Genomic DNA, 25,154 nt, shown 5'->3' on the forward strand with positions numbered 1-25,154 from the left:
CATTTTTTCAAAATAAAATAAGTACAAATAAAATACTTAAAAACTACAGTAAGTATACAATTAAAGAAAAAAATACAAAATAATAATAACAATAATACACGGATGTATGGGGTCCCTTAGTTACAAAACTATCCCGTGGAAATATCGGGGTAAAAAGTAGCGTATGTGTTATTCCAGACGTCCGGCTACCTACATACCAAATTTCATGCCTCTAAGCCCAGCGGTTGTTATTTCGAGATTTTATCCTTATCCCGTGGGAATATCGGAATAAAAAGTAGCCTATGTGATATTCCAGAGGTCCAGCTACCTACATACCAAATTTCATGGCTCTAAGCCCAGTGGTTGTTATTTCGAGATTTTATCCCTAGTTATTCCGTGGGAATATCGGGTCAAAAAGTCACTTAAGTGTTATTCCAGATGTCCAGTTACCTACATACCAAATTTTATGACTCTAAGCCCAGCGGTTATTATTTCGAGATTTTATCCCTATCCCGTGGAATATCGGAATAAATAGTAGCCTATGTGTTATTCCAGAGGTCCAGCTACCTACATATCAAATTTCATGGCTCTAAACCCAGTGGTTGTTATTTCGAGATTTTATCCCTAGTTACCCCGTAGGAATATCGGGTCAAAAAGTCACTTAAGTGTTATTACAGATGTTCAGTTACCTACATAACAAATTTCATGACTCTAAGCCCAGCGGTTATTATTTCGAGATTTTATCCCTATCCCGTGGGAATATCGGAATAAGTAGTAGCCTATGTGTTTATTTAAGAGGTTTAGCTACCTACACACTAATTTCATGGCTCTAAGCCCAGCGGTTGTTATTTCAAGATTTTATCCCTAGGTATCCCGTGGGAATATCGAGTCAAAAAATTGCCTATGTGTTATTTCAGACATCTAACTACCTACATACCAAATTTCATGACTCTAAACCCAGCGGTTGTTATTTCGAGATTTTATCCCTATCCCGTGGGAATATCGGAATAAAAAGTAGCCTATGTGTAATTCCAGAGGTCCAGCTACCTACATACTAAATTTCATGGCTCAAAACCCTGCGGTTGTTATTTCAAGATTTTATCCCTAGGTATCCCGTGGGAATATCGGGTCAAAAAGTTACCTATGTTTTATTCCAGACGTCTAACTACCTACATACAAATTTCATGACTCTAAACCCAGCGGTTGTTTATTTCGAGATTTTATCCCTATCCCGTGGAATATCGGAATAAAAAGTAGCCTATGTGTAATTCCAGAGGTCCAGCTACCTACATACTAAATTCATGGCTCAAAGCCCAGCGGTTGTTATTTCAAGATTTTATCCCTAGGTATCCCGTGGGAATATCGAGTCAAAAAGTTGCCTATGTGTTATTTCAGACATCCAACTACCTACATACCAAATTTCATGACTCTAAACCCAGCGTTGTTATTTCGAGATTTTATCCCTATCGTGGGAATATCGGAATAAAAAGTAGCCTATGTGTAATTCCAGAGGTCCAGCTACCTACATACTAAATTTCATGGCTCAAAGCCAGCGGTTGTTATTTCAAGATTTTATCCCTAGGTATCCCGTGGGAATATCGAGTCAAAAAGTTGCCTATGTGTTATTTCAGACATCTAACAACCTACATACCAAATTTCATGACTCTAAACCCAGCGGTTGTTATTTCGAGATTTTATCCCTATCCCGTGGGAATATCGGAATAAAAGTAGCCTATGTGTAATTCCAGAGGTCCAGCTACCTACATACTAAATTTCATGGCTCAAAGCCCAGCGGTTGTTATTTCAGATTTTATCCCTAGGTATCCCGTGGGAATATCGAGTCAAAAAAGTTGCCTATGTGTTATTTCAGACATCTAACTACCTACATACCAAATTTCATGACTAAACCCAGCGGTTGTTATTTCGAGATTTTATCCCTATCCCGTGGGAATATCGGAATAAAAAGTAGCCTATGTGTTATTCCAGAGGTCCAGCTACCTACATACCAAATTTCATGACTCTAAGCCTAGCGGTTGTTATTATTTTATCCCTATCCCGTGGGAATATCGGTATAAAAAGTATCCTATGTTTTAATCCAGGTTATAAACTAACTTTTTACCAAATTTCATCCAAATCCGTCCAGCCGTTTCAGCGTGAAGAAGTAACAAACATACTCACTCACTCACAAACTTTCACATTTATAATTATTAGTAGGATAGTATTATCATTGCAGTTCACTAACAATCATGCATGCGAGCTGCCAAATTAATATCTCACTTCAGCCCTTCATTGCTTTCATCATCATCCCAGCCTATATACGTCCCACTGCTGGGCACAGGCCTCCTCTCAGAACAAGAGGGCTTGGGCCATAGTTCCCACGCGGGCCCAGTGCGAATTGGGAACTTCGCAAGCACCATTGAATCGCTTCGCAGGTTTGTGCAGGTTTCCTCACGATGTTGTCCTTCACCACAAAGCTCGTGGTAAATTTCAAATCTAATTCCGCACATGAATTTCGAAAAACTCAGAGGTGCGAGCCGGGGTTCGATCGAACCCACGGCCCTCTGCTTGAGAGGCGATAGGTCAAACAACTAGGCCACCATTGCTTTCATGATGGATAAGAATTGAGAACATTTGATTTGAAATATTAAACATGGATTTTTAGAAAAAGATATTCGCATATTAAACTTTGTCGATCTTTTGCGACGTTGACATGTCATGACAAAATAATACGTCATATTTAACGTTTAGTCATGTTCATGTTGATAAATAAATCTAAAACTACTTAAATTTAGCGGTTCGGTTTAGGCCAATAAAAGTGCATGGATCAACCAGCATAAAAAGGGAAAGCTAAGGTCAAGGGAAGGAATCAGACAATAATCGTAAGTAAGAGGTTAAACATACAGTGATCGTCGCGGGCGACGCTTGACTCCGTTTGCATAATTCATTCGGTAGTCGTCCGACACGCGTCCCAACAGCGTGCTTAATGTTCTTCTGAATTCGAAATACATAGATTTTTTTCATCGTGCATCATGAGTATCACGACGTCAAACCTAATCACGCCGAACCACTTCCTGCGAGGTTTCACCAATCCTAGGCCGCGTTATAATGAGAAACCTTAGAATATCGATGGAAGTTGAAGTAAGCTAAAGTATAACTTGCTGATCATTAAGTACTATTTAGGCAGTAACGAATATATTTTTGCCGTGGAAAATAATTGTAGGTAATCAATCTCTCATACTTTACCTGGGTGGGTGCGCATTTTTTCACATAACATTTTCAGTCCTATTATCGGAAGTCTGAAAATGTTTCTCATACCATTTTACATCATAACGATCACTCTTCATATATTTTTTTAATACTAACGATCATAATCATCGGAATTCATAATATCACTAATCATACACCTTGTTCATACTAATATTGGTTTTCATATATTTTCTTATACTAACGATTTAAACTCCTTATCATTCTAATTCATAACGCCAATATGCATAACTTTGTTAATACTAATATTTGTTTTCATATATTTCTTAATCATAAGTGTTATTTTTATCCGCATTATTGACGCGCAGCCCGCTCAGGGACTTGGAAAATTTTCGATGGTGCGAAATGATGTATTTAAGGACTCTGTTAGGTACGACGACGAGCGAAGCGAGGAGGAGTGTTAGGTAGAACTGTGACCTTACCAGCCAGGACCGAACATATTTTTCAACTTAAACTAATCTATATATATAAAAGGCAAAAGTGATTGACTGATGTATCAACGCACAGCCCAAACCGCTAGATTTAGAGATTCCAAATTTAGCACGTAGGTTCCTTTTAAGGTCTAGGGGTGCACTAAGAAAGGATTTTTCAAAATTCACCCTCTAAGGGGGTGAAATGGGGGTCCAAAGTTAGTATGGGGAAACAAGATTAGAGACTATTTTATTCGAAACTTCACAGGAGTACTCTTAACAATAAATAAGTAAACACGTGTTTACGGTTTTTTGAGAATTCAACCTATTAAAAGGGGGTAAGGTGGTCACAAAGTCAATCGAAAATCAATCGTTGATATATCAACGCACAGCCGAAACCACTGGACCTAGAGACTTGAAATTTTGCACATAGATCTTCTATATATATAAAAGAAGAAACTGACTGACTGACTGACTGACTGACTTATAGATCAACGCACAGCCCAAACCGCTGGGCCTAGAAACTTGAAATTTGGTACAGGGATTCTTTTTATGATGTAAGTGAGCACTAAGAAAGGATTTTTAGAAATTCATCCCCTAAGGGGGTGAAATAGGGGGGTGAAATTTTTACTTTTACGGTCATCCCGTAAAACCTAAATTGAAAATACAAACTGAAATATAGATGCACAGAAAAACCAGAAAAATAAGACCAGCACTGGGAATCGAACCCAGGTTCTGGTCTGACCGTAAAAGTAAAAATTAGGAATTGTAATAAAAAATACAAAAAGATTCCAAAAAAACAATCTTAATTTGATTGCTTAATAACGATATCTCTTGTCCGGGTGAGCGGTTAGTTCCAATGGAATTCCGAAAGTTTATCGATGAGGGCTACGGTATAGATGTCGTTAGCGTCACTGCTTAAGTGGCTAAATAAGAAACAAACAAGCTGAGATATGTGGTGCATAGGGGAAATTCGTGTCTGTACCGTTGACCAGCAGTGGTGTAGCGGTATAGCACGCGGTACGGAATACCGAGGATTTGGGTTTGATTTCCAGTGCTGGTCTTATTTTTCTGGTTTTTCTGTGCATCTATATTTCAGTTTGTATTTTCAATTTAATAGAAGCCTGTATCAATTCAATCGCGGACAGTGTGGTTTTCTATTGAATTCACTTATTCCTATCCCGCGGGAACAATCCTATGCCGCGTAGGTACGAAGTCGCGGGCAAAAGAAACACGTGAGTTTTCTAAAATTACACCCCTGACCTAAAGATGTGAAACAGGGGTTCAAAGTTTGTACGAATTATGATTAAAGTATGTAGGTTGATTTTTAAATTCAAAAATTTGCAAATATAATCCTCCGAAAAATCAATTAAAAGCGAAAATATAGATCGTTGAAAGTAAATCTGTGTTACCCCAAATTTAACGCGAGCGAAGCCGCGGGCAAAAGGTAGTATAATATAAATAATTAACGATATAAGTAAATCTTATTTTGAATAGGTAGTTACACCGTTACGAAAAACAATATTATGAGTTTAAATGTTTTCTTATTAATGCCATTATTAAAAAAGAAAATTATGATATTCGTATGTTATGAAGGAAAATTTTCTGAACAACAAGATTATGAGTTGAGATGTGTTCTTAGTAATGACATTATGAGTAAAAAAATATGAGTTATGAAGAGTGATTATTATGAACACAAATGGGTAGTAAAATAAAAAATAAAAATAAGAATTTTATGAGACTCAAATATGGACCCACATTACCTACATACATATTGTTTCTCACTAATTTATTCGTGCGTCTTGTGATTGATCTCCAGAAAGCCCTTATCCAACCAATAGCTTACCTATGTAAGAAAAATAACGACAGTGTTTATCAGGAAATTTCACAAGTTAGGTATATTTGGAGGGGCTGGCGCTTGAGGCTTGTTATCTCGTTTGGTAACGGGAACAAAGATAACATCAACATTTCGGTTGATATGAAAGTTTGTCTTCTCATGCTCAAGTAGGTACTCGTACCTATGAAATATTATTATTTGATTTTAATGCCGATGTAGGTAAATCAGGAACTGAATGAATGAATAAAATTTATTTCGAAGCAACAACAAAAAAAAAACAGTTTACAAATTTTTTAAATCTCAAAGTGTATTGTGGCAGTTGTCTCAAAAAAGGAGTCCACTCAGCATGAGTATACAATAACAATGTTCATTAAAGCTATTTAAAATATAGGTCATATTTTACTCGGCGTAATAAATTGTTTTGATTGTTAGTCGTCCTCTCAGTATTATCACCGAGCGTCATGACTTACTTATATATGTAGAAGAGAATTTTTCCATTTAAGATAATAATGAGTTCTATGACTGCTAGGAAGTATGAGAAAAGGCTGCGTTTTTTAACGAGCTCCTTAATAACTAATCACGTTGCTTACGACTTAAGAACTGCTTCGATACGGGCACATTTATCACCAGTTTAATCAATATGTTCTGATATTTTCTCGAATGCATTTATTATTTTGTTTTATAATGCCAATATCGAGTTCGTATAGGACGGTTCGTATAGGTAGTTACTTTAGAATAGCGCGTTGTATGCAGTAAAACAAATGCAGCTCGACGTTGCGAGATGCAGACGACGAAGCATCGGCGTTGATGGCGTCTATTGTTGGCGGCATCCCGTTGCCGTCTATTATTGACTCTCTGCTGGAGATAGTTGGCGCAGCGCCAGCGCCGACCACGTGCTCCGCCGTCACGGGACGAGGCATGCGCGCGAGCGCCCTCGGCCCCGCTTCCCGCACCGGGAAGCGTGTTAGCCTAAAAAACCGGCATCAATACCTATAAACTTATGCTGTTACAAACATAAATAATATTCCTAAAATAGGTTCCTTCCCTAGAACTAAGGGTGATATGACGAAACGAAATGGTTAGCATCGTATGTTATGATTTTTCTGATAAATGAGGGACTCTAGTCTAGATATACTGAATAGAAAATGTATTTTTACGTAGTGTTACTACTTTACTACTTGCATGCGTTGCATTGCAATATAAGGTGTCGCTTGATTTAGGTCCTGTGTATTTTTCAGCTGATAAACAGGAGGGATCAAAGATGAAGAAGAACATATCGATGAAGACGGCGGCGTGCAGCAACGGGCACGCGCGCACGCATAACGGGCGTGCTGACGACGAGGGCGGCGGCAGCGCGGGTGCCGCGGCCGCTCGCGTCTCGTACGCGGCTGCCGCACGCAAGCCATCCTCGCCCGGCTCCGTTGCCACCCCTGCACCATTCCCTTTACCCATAGGTACACCTCAAACTCAAAATTATACCATTTTAAAATCGCACATATTCATCAAGTATTCATCATAATTAGTTTTCACTCTTATTTCTTTTTCGTTCATAGAATCGCAGAAAACAAAAAGCAATAACGAAAAGGCACTCAACAAATCTAGTAATACGGATATAAAACTCAACGGGGAAGAAAGAATATCAAGCGATAATGATATTAAGAACGATAACTTACGCACCAAAGAGCCCAATGCAAATGGTACAGACGAAACGCACGAGAACATTGTTAACGGTGACGCTAAAAAAGATTCAGATTGTGATATTAGTAGTAGTAATGATAATACTAAAGTAGTTTCTAATGGAATTAGCAGTGATTCAGACGATTCCAAGTCGACTAAGTCTGACGAGGATCAAGAAGTAATTTTACCAAAAGTATGTCCTAACAAAAAATCTGAAAGCAAACAAGTATCTGATAAAAAGAAAGAGAAGAAGAATAAAACCACAGCTGACAAGAGCATCGTGCCTGGTAAGAAAGATTCCGTTGCGACTGATTCGACTGAAAAGAAAGCTGAGGAGCCAGCAAAGGATGCAGAAGCAATATCAGATAAAGTTAATGGTGAATGCAGCAAAATTGTAAATGGCGATAAAGATAGGGAGTCGTCTCCAAGTGAAGATGGTGACGAAAAAAAACGAGATGCCGAAGTTGTGTTCATTCAGGATATGGGGTTTACTGTTCAAATAGTAAGCCCGGGGGCAGAACCTTTAGATATACAGGTAAAATTTTCTTCTAATGTGAACGAGCAGTTTCCTTTACATCATATCAATATTTATATGTATTTGCTATCAGGTATTAAGTATGGAGCTGGTGCAAGAAATACATCAAGTATTGATGGATCGTGAAGACACATGCCACAGAACGTGCTTCTCGTTGCAACTCGATGGAGTCACTCTCGACAATTTTGCCGAGTTAAAGAACATTGAAGGATTGAAAGAAGGATCTGTTATTAAAGTTAGTAATAATGCATATTCTGTTTATATGTACTAAAGTGCCGTTATTAAAAGTGTGTTTTTCTGCAGGTTGTAGAGGAGCCTTATACGATGCGTGAGGCCAGGATACATGTGCGCCATGTACGTGATCTTCTGAAGTCGATAGATTACACTGATGCTTACGCCGGCCAGGAGTGTAGCTCTCTGGCTTTCCTAAACGTTATTACTCAAGGCGACATTCTAGGTACTTAATTATTCGTCACATACTTAATGGGAATTTGAAAATGGGCTGTGATAATAGTGAATAATTGAATGTTTTATTATTTGATTAGAGAAGAAAAAATCTCGCCCTGAGAGTGTAGACTGCACTCCACCTGACTACATAATGCCCGGCAGCACTGAGCGGCCGCTACTACCATTACATCCTGGACTCACTAAGGAGAACAAAGCTCCGCAATGCCTTAAGGTAAATATAATTCTTCCTCAAAGACTAATATCCTTACTTTTCTTTTCTAATAACGCAATAGCATTTACGCGCAATCCACTTCCCTATTTAATCTTTGTTTTAATATTGTGAATTCGATATAATACTTTCAATTCAGTTTTAAATTTTCATGTGAGCGTAAACAAGAATCTGAACTATCTACATATAGTGGTCTAATAGCCGCTGAAGAACCATCTGATAACCGGATGAGACATATTTTTTATTAAATATTATTTGTGAACAAACACGCCTATGATAGCTTTCCTATCGAAAAGTGTTCATGGCTATTTTAATTAAATTAATTTTAGTCCATTTTTTGGATTAGCTTCACACTTTTGATAACCGGATTTGTCTTATTCCAACTGATAGTTAGTTAGAAAACATGCCATACCTACTTATTTTTGTTCATGGGTTCCTGGCAATCGGGTATGAACAGGTGAGTCAATATCGGTAACTACACCGATGTGATAACCAGTCAAAATTGGTAGCATTAGAAAGATAATTAGGCAAGCTATCATAGGCGTGTTTGTAAATAAATAATAAAAAAAGGTCTCATCCGGTTATCAGATGGGTGAAAGTCAATCCTCCACGTCTCCTCTACTATAAAAATTGACAGCTTGTGGGAAATGTTTGTTTGTTTTCGCACATCGTAATTTTCCTCCACGCTTCGGTAAAGTCGATCAAGGATGTAACTTGTCATTTTGAACAATTAATTTTTTTGACTCAAGTGAAAATAGACCTTAAAGCCATGGATACACTAGGGGACAAATGTCCTGACACATGTAGCCTGCGATGTCGGGTGAAGTGGTGCGACGTTGCCGGACTTCGGTCGACCTGTCTGGCAATATCGCGCGACACGTGTAGCCAACGACGTCGGGTATCGCTATTATATTATTCGCATGACATGTCGCCGACACATGTCGTGGGACATTTGTCCCCTAGTGTATCCCTTCCCTGGCTTTACTTGCGAGTGTCGTGTGTTATGGTCAAGCAGTTTGGTCGTCTTTACATTCAATCTTAACTTGTCTGTCCTTAACGTCCTCTCTTGGGGTTGTTGATCACCGAGCTGAATCGTCAGGTGCTGACAACGTCCGGTTGGAACCCGCCCCCGGGACCGCGCAAAATGTGCGGTGACCTGCTTTACTTGCACGTCGTTACCCTTGAAGACCGCCACTTCTACATCACGGCGTGTCCGCGCGGCTTCTACCTCAACCAGTTAGTATCTCAACTGAGTATTAATTTCATGAAAGTATAGTGTAATGTTCACTTCTTGATTGTTTTAATTTGCTGAATTTGTACGAATATGTGACCAACTTACAAATTCAATGAATGTCCGGTAGTCTTCTTTCACGTCTTCAGTCATTTCCAAGTTTCATCTTGAGAGTCAAACTTGAGAATTTCTGAGGAACCGAGAACGAATGCGCATTGGTTGAATATTTGTACTAATTTTGGTAACATGAAGATTGCCGAAGCGCATATACTTCTCATACCGTATTACTGCTATATGCTCATATTAATCTGGTTTTTGCAATATTTTTTTTTATATGAAGACCGTTTTTGCTTTGATATTTCAAAGTAAGTAAAAAAATTTTTTTATAGTGAAAAAAAAAAAGATGAACCTTAGACTTCAGAATTTAGACTCACATAAAAATGCTGTTATCATTATTGACTGCGCACTTTGTACATCTATAAAATAAGTATTACGAAAAACATGAGATTTGATAAGATTGTATAATGCTTGTGTACCTAGTATTTAATGTTAATTTCAAGGTTATTTTGTACACATAAAGTTTACTATTTAACCCGTTACTACTTAGGTCTACTGAGGAGGTGTTCAACCCTCGCCCGTCCACGCCCTCCCTTCTGTGCCACTCGCTCATCGAGTTGCTGAGCATAGTATCGCCGGCTTTCAAGCGCAACTTCGCACTTGTACAAAAGAAACGCATGCAAAAACACCCCTTCGAAAGGGTTGCGACCCCCTACCAGGTAAATTTAAACACGTTGTATTACGCAGGCACTAGCACTATAATATATCTACTCATATAAATACATATTTTGACTAATACGTACGGCGAACCGCAGTACTAGCGTAAGAGACATGGTTTCGAGAGCAAATAGAAAGCTAATGAGGACACTAAAGCTTATAACAATGACATTTGTCGCACTTCATATATTGTTTAGTTATCTAGTAGGTAGGTACATACGTATCAATATCGTCCTATCTTGACGCAATTTACATTTATACATTTTGTACTAAGTTACGGATAACTGAACTTTCAATTATTCCAGGTGTACCAATGGGCGTCGCCTATGCTTGACCATACCGTCGATGCCATCCGTGCCGAGGACAGTAAGTTGCATTGCCCAATAATTATTAAATTGTTCACAAAGCAATGAAAAAAATAAATGAAAAATGAAAATAATTTATTGCATAAAAAACTTATAAACATGAGTCTACGGTTCTGTATCCTGTGCTAGGAGTCCCTGTGTTACAGGATCCAGGTAGGAAATAAGACCGAGTCGTGTTTTCGTAATGTATCGTCACTAGTTTTAAAAAAGCTCGTACCTCAAAATCCATAATATTTCCGAGTGAACTTTATGAACAATATTTTAAGGGTTAATTTTGTTGACGTACTGATTTGAGATACGAGATTTTTTCAAAGTAGTGACAGTATCTTTCCATCTGATGTCCGTTGCTGTTACCTCATAACCACCACTGATTTATGATTGCACCACATTTGAGGCTGTAAACATGGTATCGTCATCTCCATGTGATATCACGTCGTTCCTAATAAAAATGCGAAAGTAACTCAGTCTTTTGTCCCTTTGTCTGTCTGTTTCCTCTTCAAGCTTAAACCGCTGAACCGATTGTGATTAAATTTGGTATGGATTTTGTTTGAAATGGTCAATTTAGGATAGTTTATATCCCGGAAAAATTAATAGTTCCCGCGGGATACCGATAAATGAGTTCTTCGCAGATGGAGCCGCGGGCAATAACCCAAACCGCGGGCGATGACTCAAACCGTGATGAAATTTGAATTCCCATTACACTTTCCTTATGTATCAATGATCCGCAATAAGTAATTGTTTTTTGTTCTGTTTACGATTTATTTGCCTGTATTCAATTGTTATGAATAAAAATAAATCATCAATGATATGTCACAAATCCTGTTCGATTTCAGGGTAGGCATTTGAAGTAAGTGCTTATGCTCACCCACCCAGGGACAAAGAAACTCAATTTACACATCACTTGTAAATAAATTATGTTTATCATTGCATAATATTTAGTACCTAACTTTTTTAGGCGTGTTTGCTTGATAAATTAAATAGATAGGTAAAGTACCTACGACTCCGTTAAAAAAGTGCATTATCATTCGAGATGTGCTTTAGATACCTACATTAAATCAAAGATAAGGGAAAATAAATGGGTCGAACTTTATCTTTGGATAATCTGCCATTACGCATTCCGTATATGAATGTATTTTGCAGCGTTTTCGTCGAAGCTTGGCTATGAGGAGCACATACCAGGGCAAACTCGGGACTGGAATGAGGAGCTGCAGACGACAAGGGAGCTGCCTCGGGCCACGCTGCCCGAGAGGCTGCTTCGTGAGAGAGCTATTTTCAAGGTAGACTACAAACATCTGATGCAACTACAAATCACAATGCAATGACAACTAGCTAAACGCAATTATAATTAGCAAACTCAACTTTGAATTAGATGTTTATATGCAAATTTGGAAAAGGCAACGATAAATGCTCTGAGATATCGATATACTCGTAGGTCGCGCCATCCACGAAGACGCGCCCCACTTTTCTTCCTAATCGCTTACAATACTAGTGTGCAACCTTTTCGCAGTGTAGTTGTTCTGTCTATGCACATTTATTACCTATGAGAGCATACGCACACAACGATAAATGGACTAATCAGGAGCAAGCTCTTGACAGCACTGCTGACAACTGGCAGACAGCTGGAAAGATGCTCTACTTGATTTTAATAATTTCACAAGAAATTATTACATTACTAGGTACCAGTTTAATAAGAAGTAATGTAGTGAAGCGTACCCAAAAGTCGAAAAACTTCGGGTAAGCCCCACCACAACACAATATGTATGTGCGATATAAATAAAACGTTTAATTTGTCATATTTACAAGTCTTTATTCGAAAAAATGAAAAAATATGGTTAGTAGGGTTGTCGTTTTGTTCGTTAAGCCAAAAATTTACCAAAATAATAAGAATGCCTACTGCGGGCTTTTAGATTTTGGAAAAACAAAATAAATAGAAAAGGTAATATTTTAGAAAAAAAAAACAAATAAATTAGAAAATTACGAATACTGAGAAAACAAGACTTCGCACTAGCTGCGTTAAATGTACGATAAGCAAAGCATTAAAAAAAATGATTTGAGAAATTCGTCAACCTATAGTATAAAAGTGAACCGCCAGAACGGGACAAAAAAATGAGACAGAGCAGGATGGCTGACAATAGTCAATTTTATCATATTATTTCTTCGTTTGCTTTTTAGTTGTTACAGTCCATTCATACGTTTCAGTCATTTGGTATGTACATAGCTGGATGTCTAAAATAACACATAGGCTACTTTTATTCCAATATTCCCAAAGGATAGTTGTTCTTAACACAACACCTCAATGAACATTACGATATAAATTTAGGGATTTCCCACAGGAATTTTGTAAAATCTCGGAATTTCAATTGTAACTACCAGATCGAATAGTTTACGCTTGCGAAGCCGCGGGTAAACTCTAGTTTGTTTATAATGCATATTGTTTTTATACGTTCTCAATATTTCGACAGATTAAAATTCCGATTTTTGTGTTATGAAAAATGAAAATTCGCAAATCGTTATGACAGACATTACACACCCAGTCTAAGCAATAACTGTATTGCAAAGTCGCAATAGCTGTATTGTATTAAAAAGTCAGATATGTAATATGATATACTGATATCATATTACATATCTGACTTTTTAATACAACACGCTGAGAGTTCTTAGACATTATGGACGAGGTTGTTCGTGGTAGTAGTAAAAGATGCAGATTATCTATTTACAATTTATTTACAATGATACCTATATATACAGGAAATAAAATATTTAACATAGTTCAATATGAGGTTTTTTTCTTTTGCTGGTAGAGTTGACAGCTCTGTTATTCTCGTTACTGCACGACCGATTGCAAGCAGCATTGCGTAGAAGTGCGAACTTAAACGATGGCGGTCGAGCGGACCGCCACCACAAATTAAGTAATAGTACAACCGCCATAGGCATTTTGCAAAAATATTAAGTAGAGCAACAATTCCGACTTATCTAGATTTGCGTAACGCGGAATAACTACCCGTGTACATTGAGCGGCTGACCGCTCATGACATGACATGGTCTAGTCGAACTCCCCGCACCCCGCCATCCCCGCATTCAGAGAATAGTGGGGCGCGTCTTCGTGGATGGCACGATCTATAAAATCCAAATGAAAAATTACTTGTGAGCTCATAAATAGCGCCCCAGGTCCATAGACTTTTTAACTAAATAGATAACTATTATTATGTCATTATAATTCATAATTACTATTTCAAATCGCCTGTTATCTACAGTTGATGGAAGTTTTCGTCAATGTATTTTTTTGGTACTTGTTAGATTTTTTGTAGTCACGTGTTTGTTATACTTGTTGTTAGGTGCACAGCGATTTCGTGGCGGCAGCAACGCGCGGCGCGATGGCCGTGGTCGATGGAAACGTAATGGCAATCAACCCCGGCGAGGAACCGAAGATGCAAATGTTCATATGGAATAATATCTTCTTCTCGCTCGGATTCGATGTGCGCGACCATTACAAGGACTTGGGAGGTGACGCTGCAGCCTTCGTAGCGCCGGTAAGAAATCATCAGCTGGCGAATATTCGAGCATTTTGACCGCTCGGTTTAGCCTCATCACCATCCCACGTTTATTAGCACAACTAAAGACAAGTCGCAAGAATTTTTATCACGCTGGATTATGCGTCGGTATGTCCTTAGTTTTCATAAAAACTTAACCCTGAGCATAATCTCTTTTAATAATACTTTCCGAAACGGTAATGAGGAAAAAAACCCGCAAAAACACTGAATATTTACCCAGCTATAATGCAATGCTATTTTTAAAACCTACCGCAAAGCAACAGTATTGCTAGGTTAAAACGCGAAGACCTTGGACAGACAAGCTAGTACATTTTTTTTTACCCTTACCTATTATTTGTTACCACATAAATTTTATCTTCAGTCATGAACGTGAAAATTAAATGAAAAAGAAACACGATCATGAGCTATCGAGTTTATGAGCACTTGACAAGATGACATTGTATTACTTTTCACACTAAATAATTATAACATTCAGGGCTTTTGAAAAAATTTTAGGTTTTGGTATTTTTCTTCCGTCAAGGAAATATTATAGATAGTGTCACGAGAGTTACAAATACAAATATTTTTTATTAACAGGAACATATTTGATACAAAACAGAATATATCTGTCAAGACTCCAAACTAGGCTGAGCCTGTATCTTGGACGTCTGAATGGAAGTGAATGATTAGATTTACACACACAGCTCTACAAAAAGAACTGATTCTAAACATCGGTATCAACGTTTGAATTTCATGGCACTCGGTAAGGGTAGCAAAATAAATAAATACATTTGAATATTTGAATAATAACGTTTTTTTTTGTTTTTACACTAAATTTTAGTGCGGTAAACTGTACATATACTAAAATAGGTTTATATTCTAAATACGTCATAAAATCGTATTAAGGTAATACTCATTACGCATTCGAAAAATAATACATGCTAAATTTCCCAACGAATATCAATTTAACTGTCATGCAAAGTAATCTGTAAAGTCAAACAATAGTTTATCGAAACCTCAGTCAGTGTGGAAAGGTCTTTTAGTCATTTTCAATGGATATATTCTTGCAGGCATCAAAGATTGTCAGCAAAATCCATGGATCAAATTTTAGAAATCTATTCTAACCCTTAAAACATTTTTAGTCCTTTTTTAATTTAGAGAAAAAGGTTAAAAATACTAAGTGTAGATATTTGTTTGTGTTTGTTTTTTTTTCTGCCGACCATACATTGCCATGAAATTTGAACGTTGATACCGATGTTTTGAGTGCACAGAAGGAGAATGAATGAAGTGAATGAGTAAATGTCAAAATCCTGCTGTCATTACACGACATGTTGTAGCTGTGTGTGTAATCATTCACTTCAACTCTCATGGTACTACCTATATTATGCTTTATACAGTTTACGCTTTATAAACTTAAAATTTAATTTTGTTTATTAAAAAACTGGACTGTTCCGGTCATGTCTGCCGCATGCTCAACGATGGGCCTAAATTGCTATCCATGGGTTCCGTGTGATAATCATCGAAGCAGAGGCAGGCCAAAGAGGAGATGGCGGGATGGCTTGGACGCATGTCAAGTGGAGTGGCAGGAGCATGCTCCCGATAGTGACGAATGTCGGGAAAATGGGAAGGCATTTGCTCAGCAGTGGGACACTAACAGGCTAAGGGGCTGTTTCACCACCCATTGATTAATTTTATTTGACGGATATCTCTGATGCCGTCTCCATTTATTTGAACAAAACAAACGGAGACCGCATCACATTTATCTGTCAAATAAATTTAATCAATGGATGGTGAAACACGGGTTTAGAAAAAAAAAAACCTTTCCCGCGGCTTAATTAGCTCACTTAAACTATTAGGCATAACACTTAAATTGAAATTTCTCGATTTGGCATAAATCCTGTTACAATCACGACCTCACGATGCTAGAGCGCCAAGTAGCCTGTCATTAATGTCTCTACTTCGATATTGGCGAAATACGTCTTGCTAAAACCGCAAGGGTGAAAGCTATTAATAAAAAAAGTAGCCTCTCACAGAAACCGCAATTGAAACCTAAAATAGAAGAAATTATTCAAATATAATGGTATATTTCAGCGCAACGATCTCCAAGGCGTCAGGGTATACAGCGCAGTGGACACGGCCGGTCTGCACACACTTGGCACAGTCGTGGTGGATTACCGCGGCTACCGCGTGACTGCGCAGTCCATTATCCCCGGCATATTGGAGAAGGAACAGGAGCAGAGTGTCGTCTACGGAAGCATTGACTTTGGCACCACCGTTCTGTCCCATCCCAAGTATATGGAGCTGGTAAGTACTTTGATGTACCGTTTATATCGTGGAAGGGCTGTTAGAAGGCTCATATTTACTAGTGTAACATAAAAATTAAGATTAGGATCTAAGCCGACGAATGTTATCGTTTATTGAAATACACAGTTTCTTTTATAGTCAAATCAGTAATTTAGAAGCAATTTGCTTAACAAAACTCTCTACAGAAGTTGGAGGGTTTCTCCAAATGGGTTATGAGATTGAGCAGCTAAAAGAAATGTGTGCCTGATTTTTAGACTATTCTAACATTATAGCAAAATAAATCAAGTCTGAACCGGGCGTTGGGTACCTTTCCTTGTTAGTTTAGGACTATATCAATGAGGGTTTCTAAACCGGCGAACTATCGCTAGATGGCGTAGTATCGAGAGGTCTGTTTGACGCCACGGTCTTGCTTGTGATTGGCTTATTTGACCCATTCACAAACGTGACGCAAGTGTCAAAGTCGTTAAACGGACCTCACGATAGTAGCGCCAACTAGCCTGTCACAGAAGCCCTCATTGGTGTGAATTGTCCCATGATATTTAGGAATTAACTTTTCTCTCGTAGCTAAGCAAGGCCGGTCAGCAGCTGAAGATAATGCCTCATTCGGTGATCAGTGCCAACGGAGAGACGGTAGAGCTATGTTCCAGCGTCGAGTGCAAGGGCATCGTCGGCAACGACGGACGCCATTACATACTGGATCTGCTGCGGACCTTCCCGCCCGATGTCAACTTCTTACAGCGTACGTAGACCACTTGAAATGTATTCAGCAATTAAATTGATCCCATTATCGATTTATCAGGGAGGCGTATTATCAAACAAAATAAATTACATATTCATAAAATCTTGTGTTATGCATAGCTCGATAAATATACGAATAAAGAATCCCTCTCTTGGATGTTGGTTAAAATTAAGTTGATGATAATAGTTGATTGATTTTTCAGTTGAAGACGACGAGCTGAGAGAGGATATCAAAGCGATGGGCTTCCCTATTATACATAAGCACAAACTGTGCTGCTTGAGACAAGAATTAGTTGATAGTTTTGTTGAGTAAGTACTACAATTGCTTTTTAAAAAATTAATAATCATAAGGTATGTTAATTTACATGTTGCTAACTATTACTGTCTAAATAATTGGCCACCCCTTACTTTGGCTTTTAATCAATGTATTTGTATTATTTCTTAATATTATGTTAATTCTGGTTACCAGGGCTCGCTACTTCATGTTTATTCGCTACGCTGCCTTCCATCTGCAACAGCTGAGTGCGAAGCGTCAGCGTGAATCCGCTGAATTAAAATCAATTGAATCCGGCAAAGAAAACAAGGAAAAGGAAACCGAAGTTAAAGAGGTTCCCAAGGAAACTGAGACAAAGGAGATAAAGCGAGACAAGAAAAGCCAGGAAAAAGAGGCCAAAGAAAAGAAGAAGGAAGCCAAGAAGGAGAAAGAAAGTGCCAAAAAGGAGGAAGCTAAGAAAGAAGAGGTGAAAGAGGTTAAAGCAGAAAAGACTAAAGAAGATGATCTGTTGTTGAATGAGAATTATTCCGAAATTGATACGGACGTTGCTAAGAAGATTGTGGAGAGTATCACAGACTCGATTTGCAGCGGCAGTGACAAGCAGGAGACAGATTGTGAGTATTATGTTTTTACTATTTCTAAACCTAATTTTGTGAGCGAGAGGTTGTTTTGGTTAAAGTTCAGAGTTTGATGTATTTTTATTATGTTTTGTGCGAATAGCGAATAAATATTTTTATTTAGAGTTCAGCTGTTTTGATTTGAAATTTTGCTTTAATAGTTTTTATCCCGGAAAATTCCCACGGTATAGATAAAGGAATTGTACGCGGACGGGGTCACAGGAAACAGCTAGTAACAAATAAGTATTGTTGTCAGCGGGCGAGCGTTCCCGCGCGGTGGTGGCGGCGGCGGCGCGCGCCGTGTCCTCCCTCAAGGAGTCCGAGTTCGACGTCCGCTTCAACCCGGACGTGTACTCGGCGGGCATCAAGCACGCGGCGCCGCCGGAGCACCTGGCGCGGCAGCGGCACCTCGTCAAAGAAGCCGCGGCTTTCCTGCTCACTACGCAGATACCTGCCTTTGTGAGTACACAATCTTGGTAGAGACCTGCATATTGGCGTGCTTCGGGTCGATTCCTGATTAGGCAGTTGGTAGTTGGCGCCGCACGAGCGCTGCCTACCCTGCTGCGCAGCGGAGCGTGCAAAAATATCTGACACGTCCCACTGGCCCCAATGAACGTTTTCCTTAGAAAATCGCGAAAACGAAAGAAACAAGAGATAGGTAAAACAGGTATATTTTGCAATATATGCTATCCCTCGGTTATGACACATGGAGGAAAAGTATCTTTAATATTCCAGATATAAAATTTTGCTCAAAGAAGACTTCAACTGCATTCGAAGATTTTTAAATAAAAACACTCGTTTAACTTTCCTGAAATTATAAATGGAAGATTTAATCGTCTTTTTTCCTTTAAGGTGCTCTGTTATTTCGACAAAAATTACAGATATTCTCTTTACCATTTGGCGGGTTTCATTCCCAGTTCAGACAGGGATTATTCAAAGCAATTTCAATGCAATATAAATTATTCTTAAAATGAAAATGAAATCTGTATATATTGTTATAATACTTTTCATGATACATGTGTGTGTCAGGTGCGGGAATGCCTGGAGCAGCAAGCGGCGCCGATGGACGGCGCGGGCCTGGCGGAGGCGCTGCACGCGCGCGGCATCAACGTGCGCTACCTGGGGCGCGTGGCGGCGGCGCTGCGGCCGCACGCCGCGCTCGGGTACCTGCACGCCATCGCGGTCGGCGAGCTGCTGCTGCGCGCCGCCAAGCATCTCTACACCGCCTACCTGCAGGTACGGACAGGGCCTATATTACACACACACACACACGCACGCACGCACGCACGCACGCACGCACACACACACACATGAAAACGGCGAGACTACGCTCATTTTTAAGGTTCCGTACCCAAAGGGTAAAAACGGGACTCTATTACTAAGACTCCGCTGTCCGTCCGACCGTCTGTCACTGGGCTGTATTTCATGAACCCTGATAGCTAGAATATTTAATCGTATATTCACTTTAAAAATAAATATTTATGGGGGCTCCCATACAACAAACGTGTTTAATGTTGTATAGATACTGGTACGGAACCCTTCGTGCGCGGTCCGACTCGCACTTGGCCGGTTTTTTATATTTCGTAGATGATTTGCCAACCTATCTCCCCTATAAATTTGTTGTATTTAGTACGGGACAACCTGTATATAGATGATTAAATCTCACGGTAGTTTCATGTTCAAAGAATGGTGTTCTTCCCAGGGTTGCGAGCCGATGTGCATCGGGTCAGCGGTGGCGCACTTCCTGAACTGCCTGCTGGGCGCGTGCGCGGCGCCGGCGGTGAGCGGCGCGGAGGCGCCGGCGCCGGCGCGCGGCGGGCGCGGGGCCGCGGCCGTCGCCCGCGCCGCCCCGCGCCGCCCGCCTCGCCTCTACCCGAGTGGCAGAGCCTCACGCCTAAAGCCCTCTTTGCGCAGATCAAACAGGAGCTCAAGGTAAATGAGCCACTAGTTTAACCAGCACGACGAATGTCCTAATCCCCTCTTCTTAGTTGTTTAACTCTTGAAATGAAAAAAAAAGAAGAAAATAAGGGTCATTATTCGAGCTTTTATTCTGTTTGGTTTTCTTGGACACATTTTTGTTAAAATTAAAGTAGATTCTATTACAGTTTCCAGGTTATCTAGTAGAAGTACAAGGATGTCTAAAAAGTATAATCAAATTCTATAGGCTATTTATAAAAATAGTGACCACGAAAATGAGGCAGTGGAAGTTAAATGAAAGCTTGTAAAAATTACAATTCGATGTAATAATTATGATTATATCTGATTTTAATATTTTTCTAATGTGGGGATAACTTTATTTCGTTCGCAGGCATACTGGGGCTACGAACTGGTTGCGGATAACATGGACAATGTTATTGAGAAGCATGGTCTGCAGAAGATATCACTCCTCAGGTATGTTTATAAACCAGAATATTAAAGACCGAATTAAACTAAGTAAGTTTTTTTTGACTGACTGTATTTTTAGTTGATTGTGTTTGCATTGTTACGAGCTACCAAAAATTTACTATCAGATTATTTTACTGTCACCCGGCTTTCATAAGTATGCAAAATTTCAGTTCAATGAGATATCAAGTAATGGGTAAAATATTGGCTACAAAATTCCAAAACGTACATATATATGAAGTTAAATGAAAAAATACACATCCTTTCTTGTTTTAAAAGGATTTTCTAATAAACTCCAATATATATTTTTTTCAGGTCCTTCGCTTTAAAAGTAGGTCTACAAATCATGCTGCGAGAATATGACTTCGACAGCAAGAATAAGGCAGCTTTCTCTAGTGCTGACATCATGAATATCTTCCCCGTCGTCAAACATATCAATCCAAGGGTAAGACTTGTGCTGTACTTACACATACTAAATTATTCTGTGAGGATTGGTCTAGAAGTCCTTTTTTTGTGACGAATTATATTAATCTTACTATTTAATTAGTAAATAAAGCGGGTGATTGGAAGGTCCGTTTGGATTTGGTGAACTGAAAACCAGTGCTGCGCAATGCAGGCTTGCGCTTGCACTCACTCGTAGCAAGTGCTGTGGCTGTTCCTTTTGCCACACAATTATATCGTTTCTACTGTTAGGTTTAGTGTACCTTTTACATTGTTTTTGTTTTAGGGCTATAAATTATTTATTTCTATTGGTATGCCAAATTTGAACACAATCGAATACCAGGATGTAGTTAAAAAAAACCACAACCCTTAAACTAAATTACATACGAACGTTGCCAGTTAAAATAACATGTAAAAGTACTAATCTAAAAATAAATATTCTAGGCATCCGACGCCTACAATTTCTACACGACGGGCCAAAATAAAATCCAAGCGGGCGCCGTATCGGAGGGACACGAACTGATAGCGGAGGCTTTAAACCTCCTCAACAACGTTTACGGAGCCATGCACGGCGAGATCGCGCAGTGCCTCCGCATGGTGGCTCGGCTCTGCTACGTTACAGGGGAACACAGGGACGCCATGGCGTACCAACAGAAGGCTGTGCTCATGTCCGAAAGGGTCAACGGCATTGATCATCCTTACACCATTACTGAATATGTGAGTATTTTTTCTAACTTAAGTGTACCGTGAACAGCAAACTCTATGTTTATTAAAGACAAAAAAAAAATAGATCAAAACCATTTATTCTGTAATTTAATTAGGCCGTAATGCTTTAGGGAAACCATCATTACCAAGAAGAATTCGCCGCAAGAAACTTGGTAGAAAGTTTTTATTTTTCAATATATATATTTTTTTACAAATCTCGTAGTAAACATAAGAATTTAAATAAAAAACTGGGTTATTTATCATGTCTGGATTTTACAGGGTTTTACATTGTTTTTGTATCTCAAGCGTTCTGAGAACAGAGTAGTTGTAGTTTACACGCGAACTGCTTGATCAGAATGACGTTTCCTTACTTTTGTTCTCTATCAAGATCAGAACTGCGTCCGCAGACGAACAAGTGATAGATTGTAGTTATTATTGATGGTTGGTTGATTTTACTGATGGTTCGAAATGTTTATTGAAATTTAAGTTTTTTTTTTCTATTTCTAAGAGAAGATGAGTGTAGAATAATGCCCACGTCCCAGTATTCATTTTGTCTTGGATTTTGAAATGTTGTATTTCCTTTTTCAGTCGCACCTAGCGCTGTACTGCTTCGCCAACGGACAAGTGAGCACAGCGCTCAAGCTATTGTATCGCGCTCGGTACCTGGCCCTTCTGGTGTGCGGAGAGAACCACCCAGAGATGGCGTTGCTTGATGTAAGTTATAATTATTTATTACTACAACAATCTAGGTCCAAACATAAGTCATATAATTAACTTACATTTATATATTATTTTAAACTTTCGCTATTTTTACTCATACTTATTATTACAACCGGGACTTCAATGCGACAATTGAATGCTAGAATTACCTCAAAGTTTCGACCACATTGCAGCGGCCGTGGTCACGAAAGGACTGAAGTGTAGGGTATCTCGTTCGTTTAGTCGCACTACCGCATTTGATTTCGAAAATACAAACTGAGACATAGATGCAAAGAAAAACCAGAAAGAGACCAGCGCTGGGAATCGAGCCCAGGTGCTCAGCAATCTGTGCTGCGTGCTATAACACCTACACCACCTCTGGACAGGAATCTAGACACGAATTTATCCTATGCATACATATCTCAGGTTGCTTTTTATCTACTACGCTACTTAAGCCAACCAATCACAACCAATCACCAATCATAATTGATTGCTTAGTAGCGACATCTCTTGTCTGGGTGTGCGGTTAGTTCCGAAAGTATGTGACGTCTCTCGAGGAGAGCGGAACATAGATGTCGCTAGTGCTGCTGCTTAAGTAGTGTAGTAGATAAAAAGCAACCTGAGATGTGTATGCATAGGAAAAATTCGTGTCTAGATTCCTGTCCAACAGTGGTGTAGGGTAGGGGTTATAGCACGCAGCACGGATTGCTGAGGACCTGGGTCTCAGTTTGTATTTTCGATATGGTTTCACGGGATACCCGTAAGAGTAACAAATTTGGAGTTGAAATAAAAAATACAAAAAGTCTCCAAGAAACCAATCGCACTTGATTTGGTTTTTGTATCGTCACCTTATCACTTCGATACACAACACTTCAAAACTTTTGTCCCGGCTGTTAAAATAACTAGGTATGAGTGAAAATCTCTGAAGTTGAAACGTTTTCAATTTGCTCACGGCTCGTTGGTCAGATTATGTCTAAATTAGCTGGACCTAAAAAGAAAACGCAGCCTAATGAAACACTATTAATTCCAGAGCAACATCGCGTTGATACTGCACGCAGTGGGCGAATACGAGCTGTCCTTGCGGTTCGTGGAGCGAGCACTGAGCGTGACGAGTGCGGTGCACGGCGCGCGCTCGCTCAAGGCCGCGGTCGCGCGGCATCTGCTCGCGCGCACGCTCTCCTGCCTCGGGGACTTCCGCGCCGCGCTCACGCATGAGAAGGAAACCTACTCTATTTACAAGCAGCTGGTGAGTTCCCCGCCATTATTAGCAATACCCCCGTTTCGCACTCAAGGAGGCAAGGCGCTTGTTTTTTTTATTGGCTTGAGCTGCTTCTGCGGCGATCGAAATCTGGGTTGTTGTAAAGGTGTTAGTTTAAAAGGGCTTACATTCCACTGAGTACTAAAACCTATGAAAATGCAAAAAAATGTGCGCGAAATGGTGGCGACACCGATTATGGAGGCCGATTTTTTATTCATCTTATTATGAAAATGTCTAATAAATGAATAGAAAGTTAATTTATTAAGCCTATATTTTTTTTATTCGACTGGATGGCAAACGAGCAAGTGAGTCTCCTGATGGTAAGAGATCACCACCGCCCAAAGACACCTGCAACACCAGGGGGATTGCAGATGCGTTGCCAACATAGAGGCCTAAGATGGGATACCTCAAGTGCTGTCACCGGCTGTCTTACTCTCCACGCCGAAACACAACAGTGGAAGCACTGCTGCTTCACGGCAGAATTAGCGAGCCAGATGGTGGTAGCAATCCGGGAGGACCTTGCACAAGGTCCTACCACCTGCAATAAATAACATCCAGCGTGAATACAATCTTTACGAGCAGAGAAGTGAAAAATAATGTTGTTGAACAGTTGGGCGAGAAGCACGAGAAGACGCGCGAGTCGTCGGAGTGCCTGCGGCACCTGACGCAGCAGGCCGTGGTGCTGCAGAAGCGTCTGGCGGAGGCGTACGCGCGCGCGCCCGCCGCGCCGCCCGCGCACGCGCCGCTGCACATCCAGCCGCCCGGCATGGCCTCCGTCATCGACATGCTCAATCTCATCAACGGGATACTCTTCGTGCAGATCAGGTTAGCGTTAGCCTAGTGCAAACAGCCACATTCACTTGAAGTTTTTTTTATTAAAAATTCCATTTTGAATGGTAAGTACACGCTTTTTTGTAGACTGTACTTGCATTGTCAGCCAAACTACATTTCCGTACCAAATTTCATGTCAATGTTATTAACCGTTAAGGATTTCCCTCCTGCAGAGACGATCCTGGCTGGACCACCAGCATGTCACTACCAGATTTTTGCATAGTCACCAGATTTAAATAATTATGCCATAAGAATTTCAAGTCAATCCGACCACTGGAAGTGGGTCAAATTCAACTGCAAGATTTGACCCGCACTTACATGCACACATACATACCTACATTGCAAGTTAAATAAAGCCTTATAAAATGGCTAAGGGTAACTCCTAAATGCCAAGTTCTGTGAATCAAAAATATATATCTTTGTAGTCTGCCACACAGGTTTTACAGACAAATGGTTGAAGCTACAATCTTCAAATTTCCACAATAGGTATAAGCATCTTTTTAACGAAAAAACAAAAACAATTTTAAATGTTTTTTTCGACGATCAGTGACATGCCCGAAATATTTGTTCGCGTGCCATTCGTTCGCCAATTCTGCGGGATCTGAGTTTTTCACAATTTACGAGTAT

General features: G+C 39.6%; 1 protein-coding gene across 1 annotated transcript in view; it reads left to right on the forward strand.

The window, feature by feature from the left end:
- The window catches only part of clu (clustered mitochondria protein homolog), a 43,945-nt gene that overhangs the window by 15,896 nt on the left and 2,895 nt on the right, over nt 1-25,154 (forward strand). Inside the window, 24 exon segments of the mRNA XM_074099813.1 lie at nt 6,729-6,944; nt 7,044-7,702; nt 7,776-7,937; nt 8,006-8,159; nt 8,248-8,381; nt 9,478-9,614; nt 10,217-10,385; nt 10,689-10,749; nt 11,889-12,025; nt 14,084-14,278; nt 16,370-16,582; nt 17,147-17,321; nt 17,524-17,629; nt 17,790-18,208; nt 18,468-18,670; nt 19,241-19,447; nt 19,914-20,031; nt 20,034-20,143; nt 20,520-20,602; nt 20,909-21,038; nt 21,479-21,751; nt 22,328-22,453; nt 23,469-23,684; nt 24,307-24,521. Of these exon segments, the coding sequence (XP_073955914.1) occupies nt 6,729-6,944; nt 7,044-7,702; nt 7,776-7,937; nt 8,006-8,159; nt 8,248-8,381; nt 9,478-9,614; nt 10,217-10,385; nt 10,689-10,749; nt 11,889-12,025; nt 14,084-14,278; nt 16,370-16,582; nt 17,147-17,321; nt 17,524-17,629; nt 17,790-18,208; nt 18,468-18,670; nt 19,241-19,447; nt 19,914-20,031; nt 20,034-20,143; nt 20,520-20,602; nt 20,909-21,038; nt 21,479-21,751; nt 22,328-22,453; nt 23,469-23,684; nt 24,307-24,521 (4,618 nt within the window).

The sequence above is a fragment of the Choristoneura fumiferana genome, chromosome 17 (assembly GCF_025370935.1).
Source record: "Choristoneura fumiferana chromosome 17, NRCan_CFum_1, whole genome shotgun sequence".
NCBI classification, from domain to species: Eukaryota; Metazoa; Arthropoda; class Insecta; order Lepidoptera; family Tortricidae; genus Choristoneura; species Choristoneura fumiferana.